Here is a 23045-nt window from a genome sequence, read left to right on the forward strand (position 1 = left end):
GCGCTTCCCAGGCCGCTGGAGAGGACGCACTGCGTGTGAGGGATGGAAAGCAGAGGCAGGCTCAGAGAGGGCGGGCTCAGAGAGGGCGAGCTACCGGCCTGAGGTTCCACAGCAGAGCCTGGCGTGGACCCAGGATGCCTCTCCCCAGACGGAGGGAGGGCCTCTGCCCGCTCTCCCACAGGCCCGGCTCTTCCTTGGCCGTGAAGGTCATTGGAAGAGAGCTTGGGTTTCTGGAGAGGGGAGGGAAGGAGGGGGGAGAGGGAGGGAGGGGGAGGGAGAGAGGGGGGAGGGAGGTCAAGATCAATTCTCCTGCCTTCTCCCTCGGGGAGCCCAGCCCCACACCCAGCCCTCCAGCTCTGGGGAGAGCATCGCCCTCTCTGTCCTTCTCAGCACCCAGACCCACCTCTGCCTCCCCTTTCTTGGGGGAGCCTAGGGGTCATGACCCTGGGCCCCTCCAAACCAGGACCTTCTGTCTTTGCGGTGGCCCCCCACTGACTCCCTGCCGCCCGGCCCCCCTCCCGGCGCCTCCGGGATCAGAGGCAGGAGGGGGATTAGGTTCTGCAAATGGCCCCCCCCTCCCCGCATCCTCTCCCTGTCTTAGTCATCCCTGCCCTCCGCCTGCTCCCTCCATCATGACCATCCATCCCGCCGCCGGCCGAGGGGAGAGCGACATTGACAGGCGCCCTCGGCCCAGGGCGCGGGGCAGGGGCCCTGCGGGTCCGGAAGGAACCAGAGCGGCCCCCGCCCTCCCCTGCCTCATCCGCAGCCCGCGCTCCCCGCCGCCAGCGCTGCGCACGGAGGCCGAGCCGCAGAGGTGTGTGTGCGCGCGCGTGTGTGTGTGCGTGTGCGTGTGTGTGTGTGTGTGTGTGCGTGTGTGTGTGTGTGTGTGTGTGCGTGTGAGGGAGGAAGGGAGGCTGAGCCCGGTCCGCGATGCCCGGGCTGTGCCCTCTCCGGGGGCAGTGACGGGCGCCCCCTGCCCCGGCCCAGGGTTCCCATGGCGGGAGGGAGCTGTCCTCCCTGGAGCCTAGAGGTGGGAGCACTGCCAGGGCTGCTGCCCCTCCACGGGGCTCCCGGAGCGGAAAGGAGGCGCTGAGTAATGCAGGCCCCTCGGTGCCCGCGGGGGTGGGGGTGGGTGGGGGCAGCCCTGTGCCGGGGTCTCCCGGAGGAGCGCTGTCCTCCCTGGAGGATGGGCGAGGAGGGGGCGTGCTGCCGTGGCGCTGGCCGGGCGCCGTGTGCGGACAGGCGGGGGGCGCTGCCTCCCCTGGGGGCTCCCGTGCCGGGTGCGGGCCGCCTCCCTCCGGCGGGCGGCGGGGGGCGCGGGGGCCGCGCCGGGGGCTCGGAGGTCGCGGCGCCGGCGGGGCCGGGGGCGGAGGTCCCGGGGCCTCGGGGTCCGGGTGCGCGCTCCGCGGCGCGGCTCCTACCTGCCCACGAAATTCTCCAGCACCGAGCTCTTGCCCGCGCTCTGGCCGCCCACCACGGCGATCTGCGGCAGGTCGAGGTCGGCGTTCTGGCCGATGGCGGAGAAGGCGTCCTGCAGCCGGTTGACCAGCGGGATGAGATCTTCCATGCCGCGGTTCCCCATGGCTGCGGCGGGCCCCCGCGGGCTGCGATCCGGCGGCCGCGGCTCCCGCTCCCGGCTCTGGCTCCGCCGCCGCCGCCGCCGCAGCCGCGCGCTCCGACTGCCTGCGCCGCGGCCCCCTCCCCTCCGGGATCGCAGCGGCGCGCTGCAGCGATCTGCCGCCAGAGGGCGCCCGCGGCTGCAGCAAGCAGGCTGCCGTGCGCAGGCGCAGTCAGCAGCATTGTGGGGATTGTAGTTTTCTCCTTCTGCGGGTTTTGGGGCGCTTATGCAGTAGCGTATGGGGGCGCGCGGATGATGCACCAAAGATATCATTTCTGGGAGTGGGCGAGGGTCTCACGCCTAGTACCGGGCCTCTTGGACAGGGGTCATGACTGCCTCATTCCATCTTGTAGATGGGGAAACTGAGGCTTGGCTAAGAGGATGGGCCTCCTCCAAGGTCGCAGTCTCCTGAGCACCGACTATAAGCCAGGCCTGACCTGGCCCTGGAGATACCGCTGTGAACAAGACTGTCCTAGATCTTACATCCAGGTGGCAGGCAGTGAATGACCAAACAGGTAAATGAAATAGTAAAAGTGAAAATAGTTTATTATCCGAAGAGCCGTGGAGGAAAGAAACAGAGGCTGTGAAAAGAGGTACCTGTGTGGGTGCACAAAGTCCACAGCCTTGGAGGGGTGTTGCGTGGGGGTGTTCTCTGAGGAGGCGACTTTGGAGAAGAGACCTGAATGAGGAGAAGACACAGCTACAGGCAGGTCAGGGGAGAGCGTGCCAGGCTGGAGGGACAGCAGGTGCAGAGGCCCCGCCCTTAGAAGGCCGTTCCTGGGAGAGTTGGGGCTTCCTGTCCTGAGAGAAGCAGATTTTGCCCCAACTCATCATCGCGGTGGTAAAAGAGTAGGATTTGAATCAGGGACTCTTATCGCCCTACCTGTTTATTCCTTTCCCACAAAGAGGCCACGGGGTCCCAGGCCCAGCCTCCCCTCTGCATTTAAGGAACCTAATGTGGACTCCCCACAAGGAGGCTGGGACGGGGAGGCCAGCCCCCCTGTGCTGCCAGGGGCCAGTGGGTCGTTTCCTATGCATAAACTAGAGACCGGTGCACGGAATTCGTGCGAGGGGCTTGACCCTCGCAGCCACGGTGGCTGCCCCGCCCTTGAAACCCCAGCTTTGTCCGGAAGGACGTCCAGAAGGTCGTTCAGCTGTCTGGTCTAATTAGCATATTACCCTTCTATTATTATAGGTAGTGTGGGGACAAAGTCGGGAGAGCGGTGGCCTGTGAATGGGAGTGTCATTTATGCACCATTTAATACATTTTTACTGAGCCAGGCACTCTCCTGGATCCCAGGGATAAAGCAGGGAGCAAAACGGACAAGAAGTCCTTCCCCACACGTGGCCTATGGACTAGTGGGAAAAGAGAAACAAGACACAAATAAGCGAATAGTATGACCTTGTCACATGGTGCTGAGTGCTTTGGGAGGCAAGGAAGCAGGGGAGGCTGGGAGCAGTTGTGTTGCTATTGTGTGGTCAGAGTGGTCAGGGGAGGGCTCTGGGGAGGTAAACGTTGTGTTCTTTTAAATAGTTTTAAAATATATATATATATATATATATATATATATATATATATTTTTATTGATTTTTTTCAGAGAGGAAGGGAGAGGAATAGAGTCAGAAACATCGATGAGAGAGAAACATCAATCAGCTACCTCCTGCACACCCGCTACTGGGGATGTGCCTGCAACCAAGGTACATGCCCTTGACCGGAATCAAACCCAGGACCCTTGAGTCTGTAGGCTGAATCTCTATCCACTGAGCCAAACTGGTCAGGGCAGCTAAATAGTTTTATTGGTGAGTAAAAGTTTGAGCAGAGGCTGAGGAAGTGAGCGATGACACGTGTGGGCATGCAGGGGAGAGATTTTTCTAGCAGGCAGAGACCAGGCGCCTGGCTTGGGTCTTAGACCAGCAGTACTGTACGATGCAGATCCCTCCACGTCTCTAAGCCTCAGTTATCTAATCTGGGCAATGGGGATAAGGATAGATCTGAATGCCTATGAAGGGCGTGGCCCTGGCCTGGCGCTAAGGAGACTCCTTAAACCTCCGATGCAGACAGCCCGGCCCTCCGGACTGCTGGGGAATAGCCACACACAACGCCCCTCCTGAGCGGCTGCTCCCGGCCAGCCCCTTACTCTGCTCTGGGAACCGGAGAGAGCGGAGATGAAGCCTGGGGTGGAGCCATTCACTTGGGAAGGGGGTGCCCTCACGGCTGGGTTATTTTCCTGATGAGGACAGTGACGCTTATTGTAAAAAGCAGACCTAACGCGGTGCTTGAAAGCTTCTGGCCACCCTCCCCCAGAGGGAACCACTATTAGAGCTCTGTTTATTCTGTTTTATTCATGCATACGCATCTCTTACAGAAGCGGGATCCCACCACACACCCTGTCCTGCTGCACCACTGAGGTCAGACCAGCAGCCCCTGAGTTTGTCAGAAACGCAGGAGGACAGGCCCCACCCGTGACCTGCTGGGTCACAGCCTGGGTCTGATGAGAAGCAAGGTCCCAGGCGATTCCTGTGCACAGCTCTGTCAGCAATAGCGTGTCTTTCAGCCTAAGAACAGCTAGAGCAGTGGTTCTCAACCGTTCTAATGCCTGGACCCTATCATACAGTTCCTTATATTGGGTAACCCTAACCATAAAATTATTTTCGTTGCTACTTCATAACTGTAATATCGCTACGGTTTGGCTCAGTGGATAGAGTGTCTGCCTGCGGACTGAAGGGTCCCAGGTTCGATTCCAGTCAAGGGCATGTACCTTGGTGGCGGGCACATCCCCAGTAAGGGGGTGTGCCGGAGGCAGCTGATGGATGCTTCTCTCTCATCGATGTTTCTAGCTCTCTATCCCTCTCCCTTCCTCTCTGTAAAAAATCAATAAAATATATTTTTTAAAAATGAATTGTAATGTAAATATCTGTGTTTTCCGGTGGTCTTAGGTGACTGTGGATTCCTGGAGCAGAGTGGGTCTGGGCAGAGATCCACAGGAGCAGGGTTTAGTTCCTGATAAAGATGCTTCTCAAATTGGAGGCCAGGAGGAGGCTTCCGACTGCAGCCTCAGCCTTCACTGGGGATGCAGAGGTGGGGTCTCTCTTCCCCAAACATATCCCTCCCAGTGGGGGCCTGGCCTGCACTGGGATTCATTAAAACCCGCGTCTGCCCCAGACAGCGTCACCAGGGCATTCCTATCCACTACCCTGTCTGGCCTTCTAGGAGGCAGCGCAGGGTCACAAGCATTCTTCAAAACGCTCCCTCCCTCCCCATGAGTCATTCAAACCACTCATAACAAGTGGGGGGGGGGGAGAGAAAGGGGGTGGGAAACACCCATGAGTCCGCTAGACACATATTTATTCTTCCCCAAACCGGGATCATAATGTGCATGTAGTTTTGTCACCAACTGAGTTCACATCACACGGTACTGGGGGTGTTTAGCCTTTGGAAACACCATGTCTGATGGCCGTATGTTCTTCTTTAAGAAACAGAGGCCATGCCCTGGCCGGTGGCTCAGGTGGTTAGAGCTTCTTCCCAACACACCGAGGTTGTGGGTTCCGTTCCCACCCAGGGCACATACAGGAATCAACCAATGAATCCATAAATAGGTGGAACAACAAATCAGTGTTTCTCTCTCTCTTCCTCTCTCTCAAATAAACAAAAATTTGAAGAAGAAGAAAAGCAGACACGGTTTATTTAGCTGTTCTCTAATGCTGATTATTTTCCAGACAGCCATTGTGAATGATGCTCCTGTGAGTGACCAGCGGCTTTAAGAACTCCCCTTCCTATGATTCCCTTTGGCTGGATTCCTCCAAGTCACCAGGCAGAGAGGGCAGAGCACCTTCACATCCTGATGGAGAATTTGCCAATTGCTTTCCAGAAAGCAGGAAACTCGGAGCCAGCGCTGTCTTCCCTCCTCTCCCTTCACCAGCGCGAGCATTGTTCTCCGTCTCCCCCCCCCCCTCCCCCTTGGCAATTTGCTAGACTCCCTTGGTGCCAGGTGCCAGTGCTAAGCATTATGTAATACCCCCCACCCCCACCCCGGAGTGGGAGCATCCATTCTAGGGGAAGAAGCGGCCCAGGGAGGACTCCTCCAATGGCAGGGTCGCCTGGGCGCGGGCAGTGAGCCCGCATCCAAGCCCGGACTTCTCCAGCGCGAGCCCCACCAGGTGTCCGCGCTCGGCCCTGGTGGGAAGCTGGGCGACCTCCCCTCGCCTCTCCTCTCCTCTCCCACCCAGTGACCGGGCTTTCTGATGGGAGTGTGCCATGCGGCTGCGCCCTTCCCGGCGCTCCCGCCTGCAGGGATAAACCCACCCCTCAGGCCACCTGCAAAGCCCCAGCCTCCAGCGGCCCCTTCACCCCACGGCGCTGGTCTCCGGCCCCGCCGGGCCCGCGCCCTCCGCGTCCCTAAGTGCAGGGGAGTTAGGCGCCTGTGCCCCTCCCGCCCTGCCCGCGGGGCTGCCGTAGGGCGGCCCTGGGCCGTAGGCATCACCCGTCACCTGGCCGAGGATGCTAGACACCCCGGTCTCTCCCTGAACCGCGGGTCCGCCCGGGTCTGCGCGCCCCCAGCGCACCGCGCCGGCCACAGACCCGCGCTCCGGGCGCGAGAGCGGGGCGGGCCCGCCGGGTACCGGCGGCGGGAACAGGGATCGCTTCGGGGTAACCGCGGGCGGTTTGGCTCCGTGACTCGTCTGGGGACAGAGTCGGAGAGAATCCCTCCCGGGAGGGCCGTTCCGGGGTCAGGATGCGTTTTTATCAGGAAACGCAGCCCTCCGCGCCCGCTCCCGGGTCTGCGCCTCCAAAGGCGCGGGAGCTGGGTGGAGAGCGGGTCCTGCTCTCCCCGGCGGCCCGGCGCCCCGCTCCGGCTCCCGACCGCCCAGCGGCGGCCGCAGCCCCCGCCCCTCCCGGCCCCGCGCGGGGCCCCGGATCGCGGGGCCGCGGCGGCCGCGGGGAGGTCGGTTGGGGACGGCGCTCCTCGAAGTCGCCCGCGATGTCCTTCCCGGACCACAGACCCCTCCTCCGGGCGACAGGCGGGCCCGGGGCTCAGAGCCGCCCCTTCCGGGTGCGGAGGACGCGGGCCGGGGGGTCCGCGCCGCCCGGGGCCCCCCCGCAGCCCCGGGTCGCACCCGCCCGCCCCCGGGCGCCAGGTGAGCGGCGCCGCCCGCAGCGTGACCCGCGCGCCCAGCTGCCGCTCGCGACGCTGCCCGCGGCGCGGGGCCTCCGGGCCTCCAGGGGGCGCTGCCCGGCGCCGCCCGCTGCCCGCCCTCGGATCCGGCAGGCCGGGTGGACCAGCGGGAGCCCGGAGCCGGGATCCGAGCCCGTCGGGCCCGCGCGCGGCCCGCCCTGCCTCCGGGGAGGCGCGGCGGCGGGAGGCGGCGAGGGGAGGGACCGTGCGGGTCCCGCGGCCAGAGCCGCGCGGGGAGCCAGGTTCGCGGGCCGCTGCCGGCAGCGGGCAGCGGGCACGGGCGGAAGTCTTGGGGGGACACCGATAAGGAGGTGCGGCTGCAGGCGGAGGGGTCCCGGGCGGTGCTGTAACGCTGCCCGCCGCTTCTGCAGAGGGAGGGATAGCGGAATGGGGGGGAGGGGGCTCGCTCCTACTTTGTTCCGGGCGCGAGGGCAAGGCTGAGGCTGGTGGGGGAGGTGCTGCTCTTACCGACCGACCGAGAGGCGCTAGGGAGCGGGGGGGGGGGGGGGGGGGGGGAGTGTCAGGGGGGCCGAGGGGGGATGTTGGGGGGACTGAGGGGGTAAGAAGGGGGGCTGGCCTCCGTGGAGAAAGGCCGCAGGGGGTGGTTATTGGGGTCAGATGCTCCCCCTGGACCCTGAGAGCTGGAGAGATGGAGCACGGGTTGGGCCTTTGAATTGGGGGCTGCTGGCAGGATTTGGGGGGCTTTGGCGGGAGGGTGGTTGGCTCCTGCTGTTGGGAGAATTGGGGGCGTGATGATGGGGGGGGGCAGCAAATGGGCGCGGGCTGGGCGGGACCGGGAGAGTAAAGCTCAGCTGGCAGTGCTGGTATGTGAGGGCGGGTGGGGCGGGTGACATGGCCAGAGGAGAGCTGGCCGGGCAGTGGGGAGCCCAGACGTCCCCCCTTCCTCCCCAGCCACCATGTTCAACCAGCTCCAGCAGCAGCAGCTCCAGCAGCAGCTCCAGCAGCAGCAGCAGCAGTTGCTGCAGCTCCAGCAGCTGCTCCAGCAGCCGCCTCCGCAGGCCCCGCTGCCCATGGCCGTGACCAGGTGAGTCCCCGGGATGGGGGCGGCTCTGGTCCTGCTCCTCAGACCCAGTCCTTGGAGACCCCTTCCCAGCGCTTCCTCCCAGAGACCTGCCTGCTGGAGGCCCGCAGGCTGTCACTTCCCATCCCCAGGGGGCAGAGGACGGAGGGGAGGGTCTCTGGAAAGAGGCTCCCCGTCACACGCTGGGCCCCGCCCTCCACACGCAGGGGGCTCCCCCAGCAGCAGCCACAGCAGCAGCTCCTGAGCCTCCAGGGCCCCAACGCCGCCTCCCTCCTCAACGGCTCCATGCTGCTCCAGAGGGCTCTGCTTCTGCAGCAGCTGCAAGGTATGACGGCCACAGGCCCCTCACTGCGGCTCAGTGCCCGCTTCCCGGGGCCCCCAGGTCTCACTGCGGCTCAGTGCCCGCTTCCCGGGGCCCCCAGGTCTCACTGCGGCTCAGTGCCCGCTTCCCGGGGCCCCCAGGTCTCACTGCGGCTCAGTGCCCGCTTCCCGGGGCCCCCAGGTCTCACTGCGGCTCAGTGCCCGCTTCCCGGGGCCCCCAGGTCTCACTGCGGCTCAGTGCCAGCTTCCCGGGGCCCCCAGGTCTCACTGCGGCTCAGTGCCAGCTTCCTGGGGCCCCCAGGTCTCACCAGGCCCCCAGGTCTCCCCAGGCCCACAGAGTAACCCTGACAGGGAGCATCCTGGTTTGCAGAGGGGACACCCAGGCTCCAGGGGGTACAAGTTGCTCAGCCGCAGGCTGTCTCTCTGGCCACACACATGTGTGCCCTCGGCCGTGGTGCCGGCTCCGTGGACAGCAGGCAGCACCTTCCGCTGGCCTTCGGAGTCCGTGAGATGCTAGATGGGAAGAGCTGTCTGACCACCCTCCTTGGCTTCCCATGTGGCAGAGGAGGAAGCTGAAGGTACAGAGGAGGGAAGTCCTTTGCCCCGGGTCACACAGCACCCGCAGCGTCTGAGCTAGGCCCAGGCCCGAGCCTCCTGAACCCCTGGGTCTCCAGTGGGTACTTTCAGCCTGTGCCCTTGCCTCAGTTTCCCCACGTGGAGAGCAGTTTTTGAGCTCTCTGAGATGCTGCCCCTGATACTTCCCAGGACACCCCAGCCCCTTCGGGGGTAATCCGGGGGCCAGTGACCTGGGGCCAGCTCACGCTCAGACCCAGGCTGGCCTGTGGTCGGTGTGCCTCGCCAGCCTGGACGCTGTGCTGAGGCCTTACAAACCCAGTTCCCTGACTCCGCTACGGAGAGGCTCACTCATGACCCGTTTTACAGGCGACACACAGGCCCAGAGCGGGGCACTGCCCCAGGTCACAGGGAGTGGGTGTGGGGAGGGAGAAGCAGAGCCCGGATCTCACCAGAGCCGGGCGCTGAGACACTGGCCGCTCCTGCCACCGGCAGGGTTTGCAGCCAGGGCCACTGTGATGGCTTCAGCCCTCCAGCCACCGGCGTGCGATGATTCTGGGAGCTGGCATGTAAATGCCAGTCAGCCCGGCTGGTGTGGCTAAGCTGCCTGCATGTCATGCCATGCACTGAAGGTTGCTTGTTGGATTCCTGGTCAGGGCACATGCCTGGGTTGTGGGCTCGTTCTCAGTGGGGGGTTTTGGTGAGGCAGCTGATCGGTGTTCTCACATCAATGTTCCTCTCTCTCTCTCTGTCTCTCTCCCTTTATCTCTCCCTTTATCTCTCCCTCCCTTTCTCTCTCAAAAAAATCAATTAAAAATCTTTAAAAAAAAAAAAGAAATGACAGAATTGTTCACCTGAAATCGATATAATTTTATTAACCAACGTCACCCAAATAAATTCTATTTCTAAAAAACCAACAACAAAAAGAAAGAAAAAATGACAGGTAGATGAGTGGCAAGAGAAAACCACCCACAGGGAGCACAATAGATACATGTATTTCCCCCACTTTGAAAGTTACACTCTTCAGAGACAGGTGAACAGAATATTTTTACAAGAGGATAAGGAAGCCCAAATTACTGTGTGTCCCTCACTCACCTGCTGCGTCAGAGACCACCTGTGTGGGGTTTGGCTGTGTTTCCTCCCGTTGTCTTCCGGGGGCGGCCGTGGGTTTGTGTGTGATTGCGGTTGTGGACACAGTGAGAGGCTGCCTCCTGTGTCTGCCTCACTGCAGTGAATGGCGTGATCACGGGTCATAGAATCTGACTTCTCTGGAAAGATTGTGTTTTAGCAGCTGTTCAATATTCCACTGGCGGGCTGTTCAATATTTCCTTGCTTACCTCAATTTTCCCAGCCTTTTTTTTTTTTTTTCTATTTTAAATAACACTGAGACTATTTTCTTAGAATGGATTCCCAAGAGTAGAATACCTGGGGTGGGGCCGGGTGGGGTGGGGGATGGGTATTTATGGCTCTTGATAAGTATTGCCGACTTGCTTTCCTAAAGGACTGGACCAGTTTGCCATGTCACCAGCCACGTATGACAGTACCGGTCTCACCATGCCCACAGCAACACTGGGTATTATATGCTTTTTTATATATATACGTGTCTATGCATATAACTTACTAATTTGGTTGGCAAAAAGCTATATTATTGATGTTGCCGTTTACATTTCTTGGAGTGCTAGTGGAGTTTTAACATTTTATAATGGTCTGTTAAGCACTTGTATTTCTTTTTGTGACTTGTCCATGTCCTTTGCCATTTTTTATTTATTTTATTTTATTTTATTATTTTATTTATTTATTTTATTTTATTTATTTTATTTTATTTATTTTATTTTATTTATTTTATTTTATTTTATTTTATTTTATTTTATTTTATTTTATTTTATTTTATTTTATTTTATTTTATTTTATTTTATTTTATTTTATTTTATCTTTGTATAATCCCTTCAGTTTTTTCATCCGCCCCCAAAGGGCCTCCCCTCACCTCCCCTCCGTCCCCAGCTTTCATTCTGTTCCCTGTATCTATAAGTCTGTTTTTGTCTCATTTGTTAGCTTATTTTGTTCACTGGATTCCACGTATATGAGTGAAATCACATGCCTTTGTCTTTCTCTGAACAGCCTGTTTCACGTAGCACAATGCCCTCCGTGTCTGTCCACGCTGTTATTGTACAAAGAGAATCTCCTTCTTTTTTACGGCCGAGTAGTATTCCGTGTGTAATTTTAGCACAGCTTTTTTTTCATGATGAGATATAATTTTAACTCAACATCAGCTTCTTACACACACACATTACAGTTTCGTGACTCTGTGTTTCATTAAAAAGTTGTACACTTTAACAGCTACCGCTTCTCTCAGGTGATAGAACGTGACAGAGCTTATGAATCCAAAACAAATCAAATGCATCACAACCAATTCCAAAAACAGTGCGTCTCCACAGCTTTTTGAGTTTACAAGGAACATGGTTTGTGCCGCAGTGTGAGCTCAGCGAGCATCGCATTCAGCGCTGGGCCCCGCTGCTTCATCCATCCACCCGCTCCCGACGGCCCCCTGGGCTGCTCCCCGATCTGGCTGGTGTAAGCACTGCTGCAGGAACACGGGGTGCCCATCTCCTTTTAAACGGGAGTTTTGGGTTTCCTCGGATACATACCCAGAAGTAGAATCCCTGGGTAATAGGAGTTCCATTTTTAATTTTTTGAGGAAACTCCACACTGTTCTCCACAGCGGCTGCTCAGCCTGCACTCCCACCGGCAGTGCACCAGGGCTCCCTTTTCTCGGCACCCTCACCGGCATTTGCTCATTTACTGGTGGTAGCCATTCCGGCAGGCACGAGGGCTTTGTCATTTTAACTTGGGAGTGTGCCATCTTTTGTCTCCCTGTAAGAGCTGGTTGGCCTTCTGTTCTCTCCCTGCACATCTGTGTACCTGTATTTAAGTCCATGTTAATTGAACCCTCACTATATGCAAGGCACACTTGTATATCTCACTGGACCCTCCTAAAAACGGTGAGTCAAGCACTATTATTATCCCCATTTCACAGATGAGGGAACTGAGGCCGAGAAGGGGGAACTGATTTGCTCAGGGTCACAGAGCTAGGACTGTTGAGCCTGGATTTGAATAAGCTGTCACCACATCTGACGCCTGCCCTGTACCCCTGTGCCTTTCCTCCAAGCCTGGGGGCCAGAATTTGAGTCTGTTGTGGCTCAGATACTCCCCAAGCACTGGGGTGCTCAGCCTGACCAGTGTCCCCGGGTGGGTGGGGGTGGCCAGTGGGAAGTAGACAAGGCAGTGGTGCAGCTGGTCCTAGAACGGGCGAGCTGGAACCTCCGGGGACTGGGAGGCCCTGGCGCAGCCTCCAGAGGAAAACACCTGCAGGGAGACCCGAAGGGTAGTGGGAGGCAGTGGGGGCAGAAGTCCCAGGTGGAAGGAGCAGAGGCCGGAAGAAACCAGGCTTGTTGAGGGGTACACGGGAGCCCATAGCTGGAGTCTAGTGGGGGCACGTGTGGGGCGAATAGGAAGAAAGGATGTCAGGGAGGAGGGCAAGGCGGGACCTGGCACGCTGAGCAGCAGGGAGCTGTGGAAGGTTTGGGGGGGGGGGGGCGTGAAGTGAGAATGTGGTTTTAGATCACCCTTCGCTGCTGCCCAGGGCGAAAACTGGGTGCCATGCAGGGATGAAGTGGCTTTGGAAGGGCCTGGGAGTGGAGCTAGAGAGGGGAGTCAGGCTGCACTGGAAGAGGGGGAGGGATAGGGTTGGGGGTTTGGTGGTGGCTTAGTGGGGGGATAAAAAGAGGAGGAGTAAAGAGGATCTCCCAGGGACCTGGGTAAGCCCTCCACTTTGTGTCCATGTCATCGGTAGAAACCACATCTGCCCTGCTGATGGCTGGACTAGTGTCTGGGGCCCGGCCTAGAAAGCTTAGCCTCTACCATCCAACCAAATGGTAAAGAGCCCTTAGCGTTTATGTAAAACATGTGTAACGTGAAAACACGAGAATGCTCTGCCTGCAACGTGTTCTAATCCCTCTTCTCCATCTTCTCGCCTACAGGTAACCTTCGCAGCTACAACCTGGCCACCCCGAACCTGGCAGCCCCTAGCCTCACACCCCCCCAGATGGCCCCCCAAAACCTACAGCAGTATTTCCCCCAGGCCACTCAGCAGTCCCTGCTGGGCCCCCCTCCCGTCAGGGTCCCCATAAACCCTTCCAAGCTCATCCCTTCAGGACGGAACCCCCAGAAACAGGCCCGGACCACCCCTGATCGCAAGGTGAGTGGTGGCTGGGGGCGGAGCAGGCAGGGATGGGAGCGGGCGGGCCTGGCCACCAGCCCAGCTCCCCACTCTGGCTCACTGGGCAGGCCACACCCTCTTTGTGCCTTAGTTTCTCCATCTGTAAATTGAGCAGGAGGTAAGTTGGACTGTGTAGTGTTTCTCAAACTTGAAATATTCCTGAACCCCTCATGGGATTTTTGCCATGTCCAAATATCATCAGCATTATTATTTACCTAAAATTTCTCTTCTTAAAAAATTTGAGCTATAGTTGACACGTAACACTGTCTTAGTTTTAGGAGTAATCTGACAGTTCTCCTTAAAATCAGCACTGCCGGATGGAAATAAAATGCAAGCCATGTATGAAATTTAATTTTTTATGGTGATTATTTTAACATGTTGCACACCAGTAGTTTTATTGCTAGCTTTACCCAGTGGCCAGATGAGTTTCTATGGAACGAGTACAAAAAACATTTTACAAAGTCTCATACTTTAAAAAGATATTAGCTTGTAAGAACGTGTAATAAATAACTTCAAAACTCAATGGGTATTTAATTGTAAGGCGTGCCTTTCACGTTTCTGCAAAACACGAAAACACTTGTGGTCCGCCCGCAATGTGTTAAAGCAAAACAAAACAGGTGAATTTAATTTTAATTAAATATATTGTATTTAATCCAATATATTTAAAAATTACCATTCCAAAATGTAATCAGTATTAAAAAATGAGCAAGGTGCTTTACTTTTTTTTTTTTTTTCTTTTTTTTCCCGGTACTAAATCTTTAAAATCTGTTGTGCATTTTATACCAAAATCTCAGTTTGGCTTTTCGCATTTTAAGTCCTCAGGAGCCCCACCTGTGGCTACCGGCTCCTGCCTGGGAGGGCACTGCTCAGAGTGAGCTGGCCTCTGCTCAGGGATCTCTTGACTGATTTGAGAGAAACATCGACTTGTTGTTCCACTTATTTATGGTTCCCTGGTTGATTCTTGGATGGGCCCTGATGGGAGATCGAACCCGCAACCTTGGCACATCAGGATGATACTCTAACCAACTGAGCTATCCGGCCAGGGCCCCTGCTCAGTTATTTAAAAAGGAAACATATATCACTACCTAAAAATATATATATTTAAAATAAACACAGTAGAAAAGAAAGGTAATGGGAGTGAAACCGTATTATAAAGCCCTGAGCTCCTCACTGGCCACTAGAAGGTTCTGAGCCGGCACCCCTGCTCCTTCTGTCTGAGGGGTGAGTGCTTCAGAGAGAGGGTGCCCATAAGCAGAAAGACTCAGACTTCCTCCGCAAGAGGAATACCGTGCTCCCCGAGCCTGTCCGGCCCGAACGCCCCTGCAGCTCCTCACACACCGTGCTCCTCAGAGAGGATTGGGGGGGGGCAGTACCCCCCTTCCGCCTGCTCCCAGGCAGCCCCCCTGGAGGTCCTGGCCTCTGGCCTTCCAGCGGCCTCTCCTCACATGGGCTTGTCTGTGACCCCCACGCCCATTTTACAAAAGGGAAAACCGAGGCTCAGTGGGTGGAGTCGCCTTGAGTGAGAAGGACCCAGAGCTGGGCTCCCTGACGGGAAGGCGGGTGCCACGTCCCGCAGGTGGTCGCCGGAGGGCGCGGAGGCCTGATGGGTGCGCGTCCGGCTGAGCGCTGGCTCCCAGGGTTTGCCCGTCTCCGAGCCAGAGGCAATGCCCTCTCCTCGCTCAGCGCCCCCGACAGGTCCCGGTGAGAAGTGCGTCCGGGGCTCTGGGTCCAGGCCTGCGGAGGGAGAGGCCTGGGCTTCGGGGACAGGGCTTGGCCTCTGGTGCGGAGGGTGCGTGTGGGGGCAGAGGTCGTTTTGTAGAGGAAGTAGGGGAGGTGGTGAGGCTCAGGGTGAAGAGAGAGTCCTCAGGCCATGAGAGGTCACAGGAGGGTTTCAGCCTGAGAGAGATGAGACACGTGATCAGGGGTGCATTGGAGGGGGTCCCTCTGAGCTGGTTTGGGGGGAAGAGGGGGGGGTCAGCACGCAGCACCATGGCCAGGAGAGGGCTCATGTCCCCCAAACCGGGTTTCCTTGACGTCAGCAGCCAGATGGAACGCCCTAGACGCCATTCCTATGGCCTTTAAGATCATCTCAGTGGCTCTGGGCCAGGCCCAGCAGAGGCCCAGTCCCCTCCACCCCCTGGGCCTCTGCAGCTGCTCTTGGGCCAGGGTGGGCGGTGGCGTCAGAAACGGTTTCTGACCGGAAGCAGGACTCTTCTTCGCAGACGATGCCCGTGGAGGACGGGGCAGACCCCCCGGCGGGGTCTGAGGACTCTGCGGAGCCCCGAACGGCCCCGCCAGGTGAGGGCGCTGCCGGTCCCTCAGAGCGGATGGGGTGGGGGCAGGTGGGCGCAGGGTGGGTGATGAGGCGGGGATCTGGTGGGGGCGGGCCCAGGCCTTCTCCTGGGGGCCACTCATCTGCCCTTCGTTCTAGACCAAGGCTCCCCGCCCCGCCCGGACGGTGCTGCCAAGGAGAAATGCACTTCGGCGTCTGAGCCAGGGTCCTGCGAGGCGTCGGAGCCACCGGCTAAAAGGCCGAAGAGGTAACTGATGCTGAAGCCCTGCCGGGGCCCAGGCCTGGCCTCTCATTCCTGCAGCGGTGTGGGGGCAGGTGTAGGGGGGCGGAAAGTACTCTTCCGGGGCATTGAAACAAGGAGAGGGCATTGGCTTCTGGCTCGGAGGAAGGTCAGACCTGATTCTGCATCTCACTGGGAAGGCCCAGGCCCGACAGACTGATGTCTCTGTCTGAGCCTCCAGAGACAGACGGAGTGGCCAGGACGGAGGGTGAAGACGTGCATCTGGGACTCGATGGGCAGGGGCGGGGGGGGGGGGGTGGCGGCGGAGTGGAGAAGCCCTCCAGGGCCTTGGCTGCATATTAGCAAGTTGTGGGAGCCAGTGACTCCACCCACTTACTTCGGTGAAACTGGGGCCCTGAGAGCCCAAGGGGCTTCCCACATGCCCAGCTCGCACGTGGTAGCGTGACGGTTGGAACCGGGTCTCAGCCTTTCTAGGGAGCCAGTTGGGAGGCGTGAATTTGATCTCCTTTGGCCCTTCCAGCTCAGAGGAGCCCACAGGAAAGGGGCCCCCAGGGCAGCTGCAGGCGAAGGTCCAGCCGCAGGCCCGGATGACGGCACCGAAGCAGACGCAGACGCCGGAGCTGCTGCCTGACCCCCTGGAAGCCCGTGTGCGGCCACGGTTCCAGCCGCGGGTCCTGCAGATCCAGGCCCAGGTGCAGCCACAGATTCAGCCGCAGGTGCCGCCCGCGGGCGCCCAGGTGCAGCCCACGCTGCAGAAGCAGGCGCAGACACAGACCTCCCCAGAGCACTTACTGCCACGGCCGGCGCAGACCGAGGCGGAGCCCCCGACACAGGTGCGGCCGCAGGTGCAGCCCCCGAGGCAGGTGCAGCCCGAGCTGCAGAAGCAGGCACAGACACAGACATGTCCGCAGGTCCAGGCAGGAATGCAGCCCAGGGTCCAGCCCGCGGAGCAGCCACCAGAGCAGCCTCCAGTGCAGCCGCCGGACCAGACTGAGCTGACGTCAGGGCAAGCACCCGCTCCGGCTGATGCCCCCCGGCAGGAGTCGCCGCCCGGTGCGGGAGAAACGGAAGCAGGTAAGGGAGCGCTGGCTCCCAGCCGGCCCTGCGATGAGACGGCTCTGTCCGGACCCCTCCGTCCTCCCCTGGCACAGTCCGGCTCTGCCTGGGACCAAGGCTTGGACCCAGAACCAGGCCCTTCACACCAGAGGCTTAGAGGCCTGGGCTGTGAGCTCAGAGGTGGCCCTGGGGCCCAGGTCCCTGTGGGTCCGGCGGGAGATGGGCCCGGGAAACAGAGCACACGTGTCATTGCAGGCCTGGAGGAGGCCTCCCCGGAGCCGAGGGCGGCCCAGGGCAGCACGGAGGAGCGCCAGGAGGAGCTGACGGGCGGCCTGGATGTGGGAGAATGTGAAAAAAGAGCAAGAGAGATGCTCAGGGTGGGTAGAGGACCACCGTGCCCAGCGGCGGGAGGGCCTCTTTCTACACCAGGCCCCTCGGGGCCCCTCGTGTTTCCCCGCCTGGGACGCACACCTGCAGCCCGGGCTGTGGGCAGAGCAGAGTGGGTGTGAGTCCAACACCTCATGCTGTCGAGCCGCCTTCACACGCCTCTACTCTGAAGAGCGGATGCTATTTTGGGGACAAGAGTCCCTTCCAGCCTGCTCATCCCCAAACTGGAGCGCCTGGGCCCCTCCCTCCCACGTTGCTCTTTAGAGAGAGTGGAGGGTCCGTCCGGGCCAGCTCTGCCTCACGGCGGATTGTGGCCAAACGCGTTTCCTCCTTTGTGTCTGTTTCTCCATGTCAGTCATGAGGGTGGGTGGGCTTTAGATTGGGGGGGGGGGGGCTGGCTTTGTATCCTGACCGCAGTGCTCCCCAGCTGTGTGAGCTCGGGCAATCATCGAACAGCTGAGAGCCTCAGTTTCCCCACCTGTAACGGGGCTCTCGGGAGGCCTGACGGGAGCAGGCCCACGGGCTTTAGCGTTGGGGCTGGCCCACCAGACGCGCCCAGCCGGTGGTAGCTCTGCTCCCGCTCCTGGCGCAGGCGTGGGGTGCCGGGGGCTCCCTGAAGGTCACCATCCTGCAGAGCAGCGACAGCCGGGCCTTCAGCACCGTATCCCTCGCACCCGGGCCGCGCTCCAGCGACTCCGCCTCCGCCAGCCCTGCCGCCGCCAGCGTGCCCCCCAAGCGGGTGCTCCAGTTCTTCTGCTACCTGTGCAGGGCCGGCTGCTGCAGCCAGCAGGTACTGCCCCCGCCCGGGCGGAGGGTGCCCAGCCTGCCCGGTCCATGGCTGCGTGCGTGCGTGGCCGCCTGGGGCGCCAGGAGCCCGGGCCTGGCAGCTGAGCGCTGCCCAGCGCACATGTTCAGAGCAGCCACGAAGGCAGGATGTCACCGTTGGGCAGAGCTGGTGTGAATTGGCCCTGCCCAGCCCTGTGGACCTGGGAAGGAATTCACCCTTTGTGCCTCAGTTTCCTCGTGCGTCAGATGGAGAAACATTTAGAACGCACCGCATCCAGTGGTTCTGAGGATTCAGCGACTCGACATTGAAGTCACGAGCCCCAGGCCCAGCCCGGGGCGGGCATCGCATGAATAACGGCATGAGGCTCGGGGTGCGGTGGTCACCCCGCTGCCCTGTGCCTGGCCGGGGCAGAGCCGGGGGCCTGAGAGTCCATCAGATGGCTCCTGGGCTCCGAGGTGCCCGCCCAGGCTCCAGGGGGAGCGGAGGCTCTGGCTGCTGTGTGCTCGCTCTGTGCCTCAGTTTACCATCCTTCCGTGGCCCACACAGGGTAGTTGTAGGAGAGATGGATTCTCAGTGGTGCTGGGCGGCCATGAAGCCGAGGTCGGAGGCCTCCTCCCCGGGCCCCAGGCCTGCCCGCCTCCCAGGGCTCAGTCCTCATGCCCGGCCCTCCCTCCCTCCCTCTCTCCCCCCCTCCCTCCCTCCCTCCCTCCCTCCCTGTGCAGGAGTTCCAGGACCACATGGCGGGGGCCCAGCACCAGCAGCGGGTCGGGGAGATCCAGCACCTGAGCCAGGCCTGCCTCCTGTCCCTGCTGCCTGTGCCCCGGGACGTCCTGGACAGAGAGGCTGAGTGAGTGCGGGATCACAGGGGCCCTCGTGGGGGGCGGGCCGTCTCCCAGGCCAGGCCGGGCTGCGACGGGCCCTGATTCTACCTCTGCACGGTCTGCCTGTGTGCTGGGTGTTGCCCTCCCCCAGAGGCCTCTGAACACCATTGACTGTGTGCCCTGGGACCTCAGTTTTCCTGTCTGTACAATGGCCCCCTAAGGGCTGTAATGCAGGAACTCGTGAACTGGAGGTCTCTCTGGGCTCCGTCCGGGCAGGAGGGGTGTGACTGTCCCCGTGGGCGGGCTGTGGGCCGTGGGGCTGCTCCCCGCCGCTGGGCTGCGGGGGCGAGGGGTGAGAGCCGCTCTGGGAGCCACAGGGCGTCACACTGGAGGGTAAAGAAAGGTTTTCAGGGCCCGGTACCCTCCGAAGTGTCCCAGATGCTTCCCAATCTCCCTTCTCCCCCAGCTCTCCCGGTGCACGCTCCCACGTGAGCATTGCTCCAGAGGACGTCTCGAGCGTTTGGTTAAACTTCCCAAGGAGTCCCTGTTGGGGTCGCCCTGGTTTCCCAGGCACCCGGGGGAGAGGCTGTCTGTCCAGGAACGCGGTGTCACGCCGCCTTGTTCTGATTGTCGTCACCCAGGGAGCCGCCTCCGAGGCGCTGGTGCCACACCTGCCGCGTCTACTACGTGGGGGACCTGATCCAGCACCGCCGGACGCAGGACCACAAGGTGCGAGGCCCCGGCTGTGCCTCTCCGAGCCGGGGCTGGGGGAGGGAGTCCAGGCCGGAAGGGAACGTCGGTGTCCGTCTGTCCCTGCGTGGCCATCCCCCGGCAGTGCGGCTGCTCAGCGATTCCATCATGTTTCTCCTCTGGGCTTCGGTGTCCCCACCTGCCCGGGCGGGCCAGGCGCCAGCTCGCCCGGCCATGGAACGTGGGGCTCGGGGGCTCCTCTCGGCACGTGTGCTCTCTCCTGGCCTCGCTCTGCTGCCGTCTGCCGTCCCGTGGCGGAACCAGTGGCACGGGGTGACCTGCTTGCCCGTGCTCTGGCACGGGGGCTAGTGGAGCAGCTGGTGACAGAGGAGGTGGCCGGCAGCAGGGAGGCGAGGGCTCTGGTCCTGGGGGCGCTGCCCGCCACCCACTCGGTCCACCCTCCTCCCCCCAGATCGCCAAGCAGGCCCTGCGGCCTTTCTGCACCGTCTGCAGCCGCTACTTCCGGACCCCCCGCAAGTTCGTGGAGCACGTGAAGTCCCAGGGGCACAAGGACAAAGCCAAGGAGGTAACCCCCGCTCCCGCGGAGGACATGGGCTCAGAGATCTGCAGCGTCCTGGCCGAGGCCACACAGCCCGCTGGGGTTTATCCCAGCCCGAACGAACTCTGGACCTGCTGGGATTCCCAGAGGGTGGGGTGGACGGCATGTGGCACCCGGCCACCCAGAGCCGACCTGAGCCCTCACCCGCTTCCCGGGCAGCTGAAGGTGTCCGAGGAGGAGCCAGCTGGCCAGGGGGAGGACCACTTCATCACGGTGGATGCCGTGGGCTGCTTTGAGGACGATGACGAGGAGGAGGAGGAGGAGGAGGAGGAGAATGAGGAAGAGATGGAGGCTGAGGAGGAATTCTGCAAGCAGGTGCTTGGGGGGAGGAAGGGATGTGGGAGGCTGGCTGGAGGCCGGATTCCCTGCCCAGGGGGGACTGCGCCCCACCTCCCGGCGCCAGGAGGCACTGACGCCTGCTCCAATCTAGTATTAGCAGTAACTGTTCTGTGGGGCTTTGTAAACACACCACGGTGACTTCAGGTGGCAGTGAGATCTTCAAAGGAACAGCATCAGTAAGGGCATGGGCGGGGACGATGCAGCACGTACAGGAAAGGTGCGCTAAGATGCTGCTAATGATGGTAGCTCACACTTTTTAAAAAAATATATTTTATTGATTTTTTTACAGAGTGGAAGGGTGAGGGATAGAGAGCTAGAAACATTGATGAGAGAAGCATCAACCAGCTGCCTCCTGCACATCCCCTATCGGGGATGTGCCCGCAACCAATGTACGTGCCCTTGACCGGAATCGAACCTGGGACCTTTCAATCCGCAGACCGACATTCTATCCACTGAGCCAAACCGGTTTCGGCTAGCTCACACTTTTTGAGCAACTACCTGTATAGCGGGCATGTACCCAGCACGTTCCTGGCAGAATCTCACCAACTGGGATGCCCGGTTGTGCTCGGAACGCCCCGCTACTCTGTCTCCCGTGAGCTACTCCTCAGTTAACAGATGTTTCCGGAGCAGCTGTTCTGGGCCAGGCCTGGCAGAGCTCACCCGTTACAGCCCGGGTGGTGAGGGGGCGGCAGAAAGGACGCAGAGGGACTGTGGAGGGAGGGCTGCCGGGGTGGCCTCCAGCCCCAGGCCGGTTAGGGGTGAGGCTGGCCTTGCTCTTCAGTCAGAAGCCCCATGGCGGCTCTGAGCCTGTTCCCTCCTTTCAGACAGTCCCCCCTCAGGCTGTGAGGGTCCCGCCCCGGCTGGCACACGGGCGTGGTTGTCACGCTTAGAAGCCACGTTTGCTACCTGGTGTTGGGAGGCTCTGCTAGGCACGGGGAGGCTGACATGGCTGGAGTCAGGTGGCCTCAGCTGGAAGGGGCCTGTGGCCAGGTGATTCGGGGGGTCCTAGGTCACCCGAAACCCATGCCCTGGGACTGAGGTCACTGCAGCATCAGCGGGGACTCATGGGCTGGCAGGGGCTCACGGTGAAACGTGAAAGCAGGACTTGGGGCCCTGGCTCCTCCCCAGACCAGCTGTATGACGCCAGGCAAGAGAGTTCAAGTTTCCTCTTATGTAAAATGTGTGAACCATGGGTGTTGGTCGTGAGGATTCAACCAGATGGCATGTGTGACGTGTTGGGCACACCGGGCATGGCTTATGGCCACTGTGGGAGCAGGAGGGCTTCCTGGAGGAAGGGACGGATTGAGCTGAGCCTACACAGTATCAATTGGGAAGGGTCCTGCGGGAGGCAGGATCGGCATGTGCGAAGGCTCCGAGAATGCCTCCCTCAGCCTCCTCACAAGCCAGGGGACTGAGTGTAAGAGCGTGGTGAGCTCTGAGACACCCCACCTGCATTCAGGGGTGGGGGCTCCGGGGGCAGTCAGATCTGAGGCCCACACTTGCATCTCTCCAGGGAAGGTCCAAAGGGATAGCCACAGACGAGTGGAAGGACTCAGAGACCCACAGCCTCAGCACCGCACATGGTAAGACCTCGGCCTCCGGGTGACCCCCGGATCCCGGCCACAGCACCTGCCCAGGGGCCTGTCCTCTGCCCCTTCCTCCCGCCCAGAAGGAGGGAGGGGAATGAATGGGCTCTAAGGAGGCGGCACGCTGGTGGGCGTGGAGGAACGTGAGCGACAGACCCGCTGTCCCACAGGCACGGACGTCATGGTGCCAGTGATGGGCTACGTCTGCCGCATCTGCCACAAGTTCTACCACGGCAGCTTGGGGGCCAAGCTCTCCCACTGCAAGTCCGCGACCCACCTGGAGAACCTGCAGGTGAGCTGGCCTCGGGCCCCCCACCTCCCACCCCCTCTCCCTCCCTCCAAACTGGAGTGATGGCCGGTGGCCACCCCCCTCCTGTGTGTCCCCAGTTCCCAGACACCCCCCCCCCCCCCCACACACACACACAGGGAGGACTTGCCACGAAGGGGAGAAGAACCAGGGCGGGCGGGGCTCTTGCTGTTTTTGTTCTGGGAGGGGCGGTGCTGAGGGCCAGGCCCAGGGAGGCTGAGGCACACACAGGGTCACACTGCCCGTCCAGTGCCCTCTCGCTGGGCTGGGGAGGCAGCTGCTGGCCCGGAGCGCACCAGGCGGGGAGGCCCTGCCCCATCTGCGCTCTCTGTGCCCAGAAACACAAGAAGGCCCAGGATCCCAGCCCTGCCGCCAGGCCCGTGAGCCGCCGGTGTGCCATCACCGCCCGCAACGCCCTGACGGCTCTGTTCACCGCCAGCGGCCGCTCGCACCCCCAGCCCGGCATCCAGGACACGGCCAAGCCCCCCAGCAAGGTGACCGCCCAGGCTCCCCAGCCCCCCCCATTCCGGCGCTCAACCCGCCTCAAAACCTGACGGGAGCTCCCACAGCCGCCTGGTGGGCCCAGAGCTGTGCTTCCGGGAGTCTGCACGGAAACTTGACCTGGTTGGTGTTTTTACCCAGAAACCCAATAAAAGAAGGTAGCTTGGTTGTCTGGTCCCCACCAGCACTCTGTCTGGGTGGACGGGGAAGGGCGGCACCAGCCAGCTCTCAGTCTGACAGCCAAACAGGTTCCCAAACCAGGGATTCTGGGACCACAGGCGCTTCACCTCTCTGAGCCTCAGTTTCCCTCTTAGTAATGTATCAGGGCCAGGAAAATGGTCAAGTGAGATCTCATTTAATCCTCACAGTGCCTCTAGGAGGGAGGTCATGTTACCCCAAATTCAGGATAAGGAA

General features: G+C 60.5%; 2 protein-coding genes and 1 long non-coding RNA gene across 15 annotated transcripts in view; 2 read left to right on the forward strand and 1 right to left on the reverse strand.

Moving 5' to 3' along the window:
- Positions 1–1720, reverse strand: part of DNM1 (dynamin 1) — a 44352-nt gene extending 42632 nt beyond the window's left edge. For all 10 annotated transcript variants that reach the window (XM_084898295.1, XM_084898293.1, XM_084898289.1 and 7 more), the window contains exon 1: positions 1422–1720. In XM_084898295.1, the coding sequence (XP_084754421.1) occupies positions 1422–1582 (161 nt within the window). In that variant the 5' untranslated portion in view covers positions 1583–1720. The remainder of the gene's footprint in view (positions 1–1421) is intronic.
- Positions 331–4471, forward strand: LOC311629833. The gene is made up of 3 exons (XR_014796267.1): positions 331–814; positions 1972–2133; positions 3985–4471. It is a non-coding gene; the product is annotated as an uncharacterized lncRNA (long non-coding RNA).
- Positions 4472–6529: 2058 nt separating this feature from the next.
- On the forward strand, positions 6530–22799 carry CIZ1 (CDKN1A interacting zinc finger protein 1). Of its 4 annotated transcripts, XM_084898534.1 has the most exons (18): positions 6534–6754; positions 7705–7837; positions 8041–8159; positions 10230–10301; positions 12766–12983; positions 15212–15302; positions 15436–15544; positions 16059–16371; positions 16450–16612; positions 16850–16971; positions 17574–17771; positions 18491–18615; positions 19231–19318; positions 19752–19865; positions 20058–20213; positions 21751–21820; positions 21994–22115; positions 22469–22799. In XM_084898534.1, exons 1-18 carry the CDS (start codon positions 6598–6600, stop codon positions 22682–22684), a joined length of 2586 nt encoding a protein of 861 aa, XP_084754660.1. In that variant the 5' UTR covers positions 6534–6597; the 3' UTR covers positions 22685–22799. The 4 variants fall into 4 exon arrangements, with proteins under 4 accessions (XP_084754659.1, XP_084754658.1, XP_084754660.1 ...); XM_084898533.1 differs by having other exon boundaries at positions 6530–6754; positions 15227–15302; positions 16059–16612; XM_084898532.1 differs by having other exon boundaries at positions 6532–6754; positions 16059–16612.
- The last annotated feature ends 246 nt before the right edge of the window (positions 22800–23045 follow it).

This window comes from Pipistrellus hanaki, assembly GCF_964339955.1.
Source record: "Pipistrellus hanaki genome assembly, chromosome: 11".
Classification (NCBI taxonomy): domain Eukaryota; kingdom Metazoa; phylum Chordata; class Mammalia; order Chiroptera; family Vespertilionidae; genus Pipistrellus; species Pipistrellus hanaki.

Excerpts from the sequence above, each read along its gene's own strand:
- CIZ1 (XM_084898532.1), top strand. The coding sequence starts at position 6,598 with ATGTCCTTCCCGGACCACAGACCCCTCCTCCGGGCGACAGGCGGGCCC. Across the intron at positions 6,755-7,704 it reads CGCCCGCCCCCGGGCGCCAG|CCACCATGTTCAACCAGCTC; the intron begins GTGAGCGGCGCC and ends CTTCCTCCCCAG. Across the intron at positions 16,613-16,849 it reads TGCGGGAGAAACGGAAGCAG|GCCTGGAGGAGGCCTCCCCG; the intron begins GTAAGGGAGCGC and ends GTGTCATTGCAG.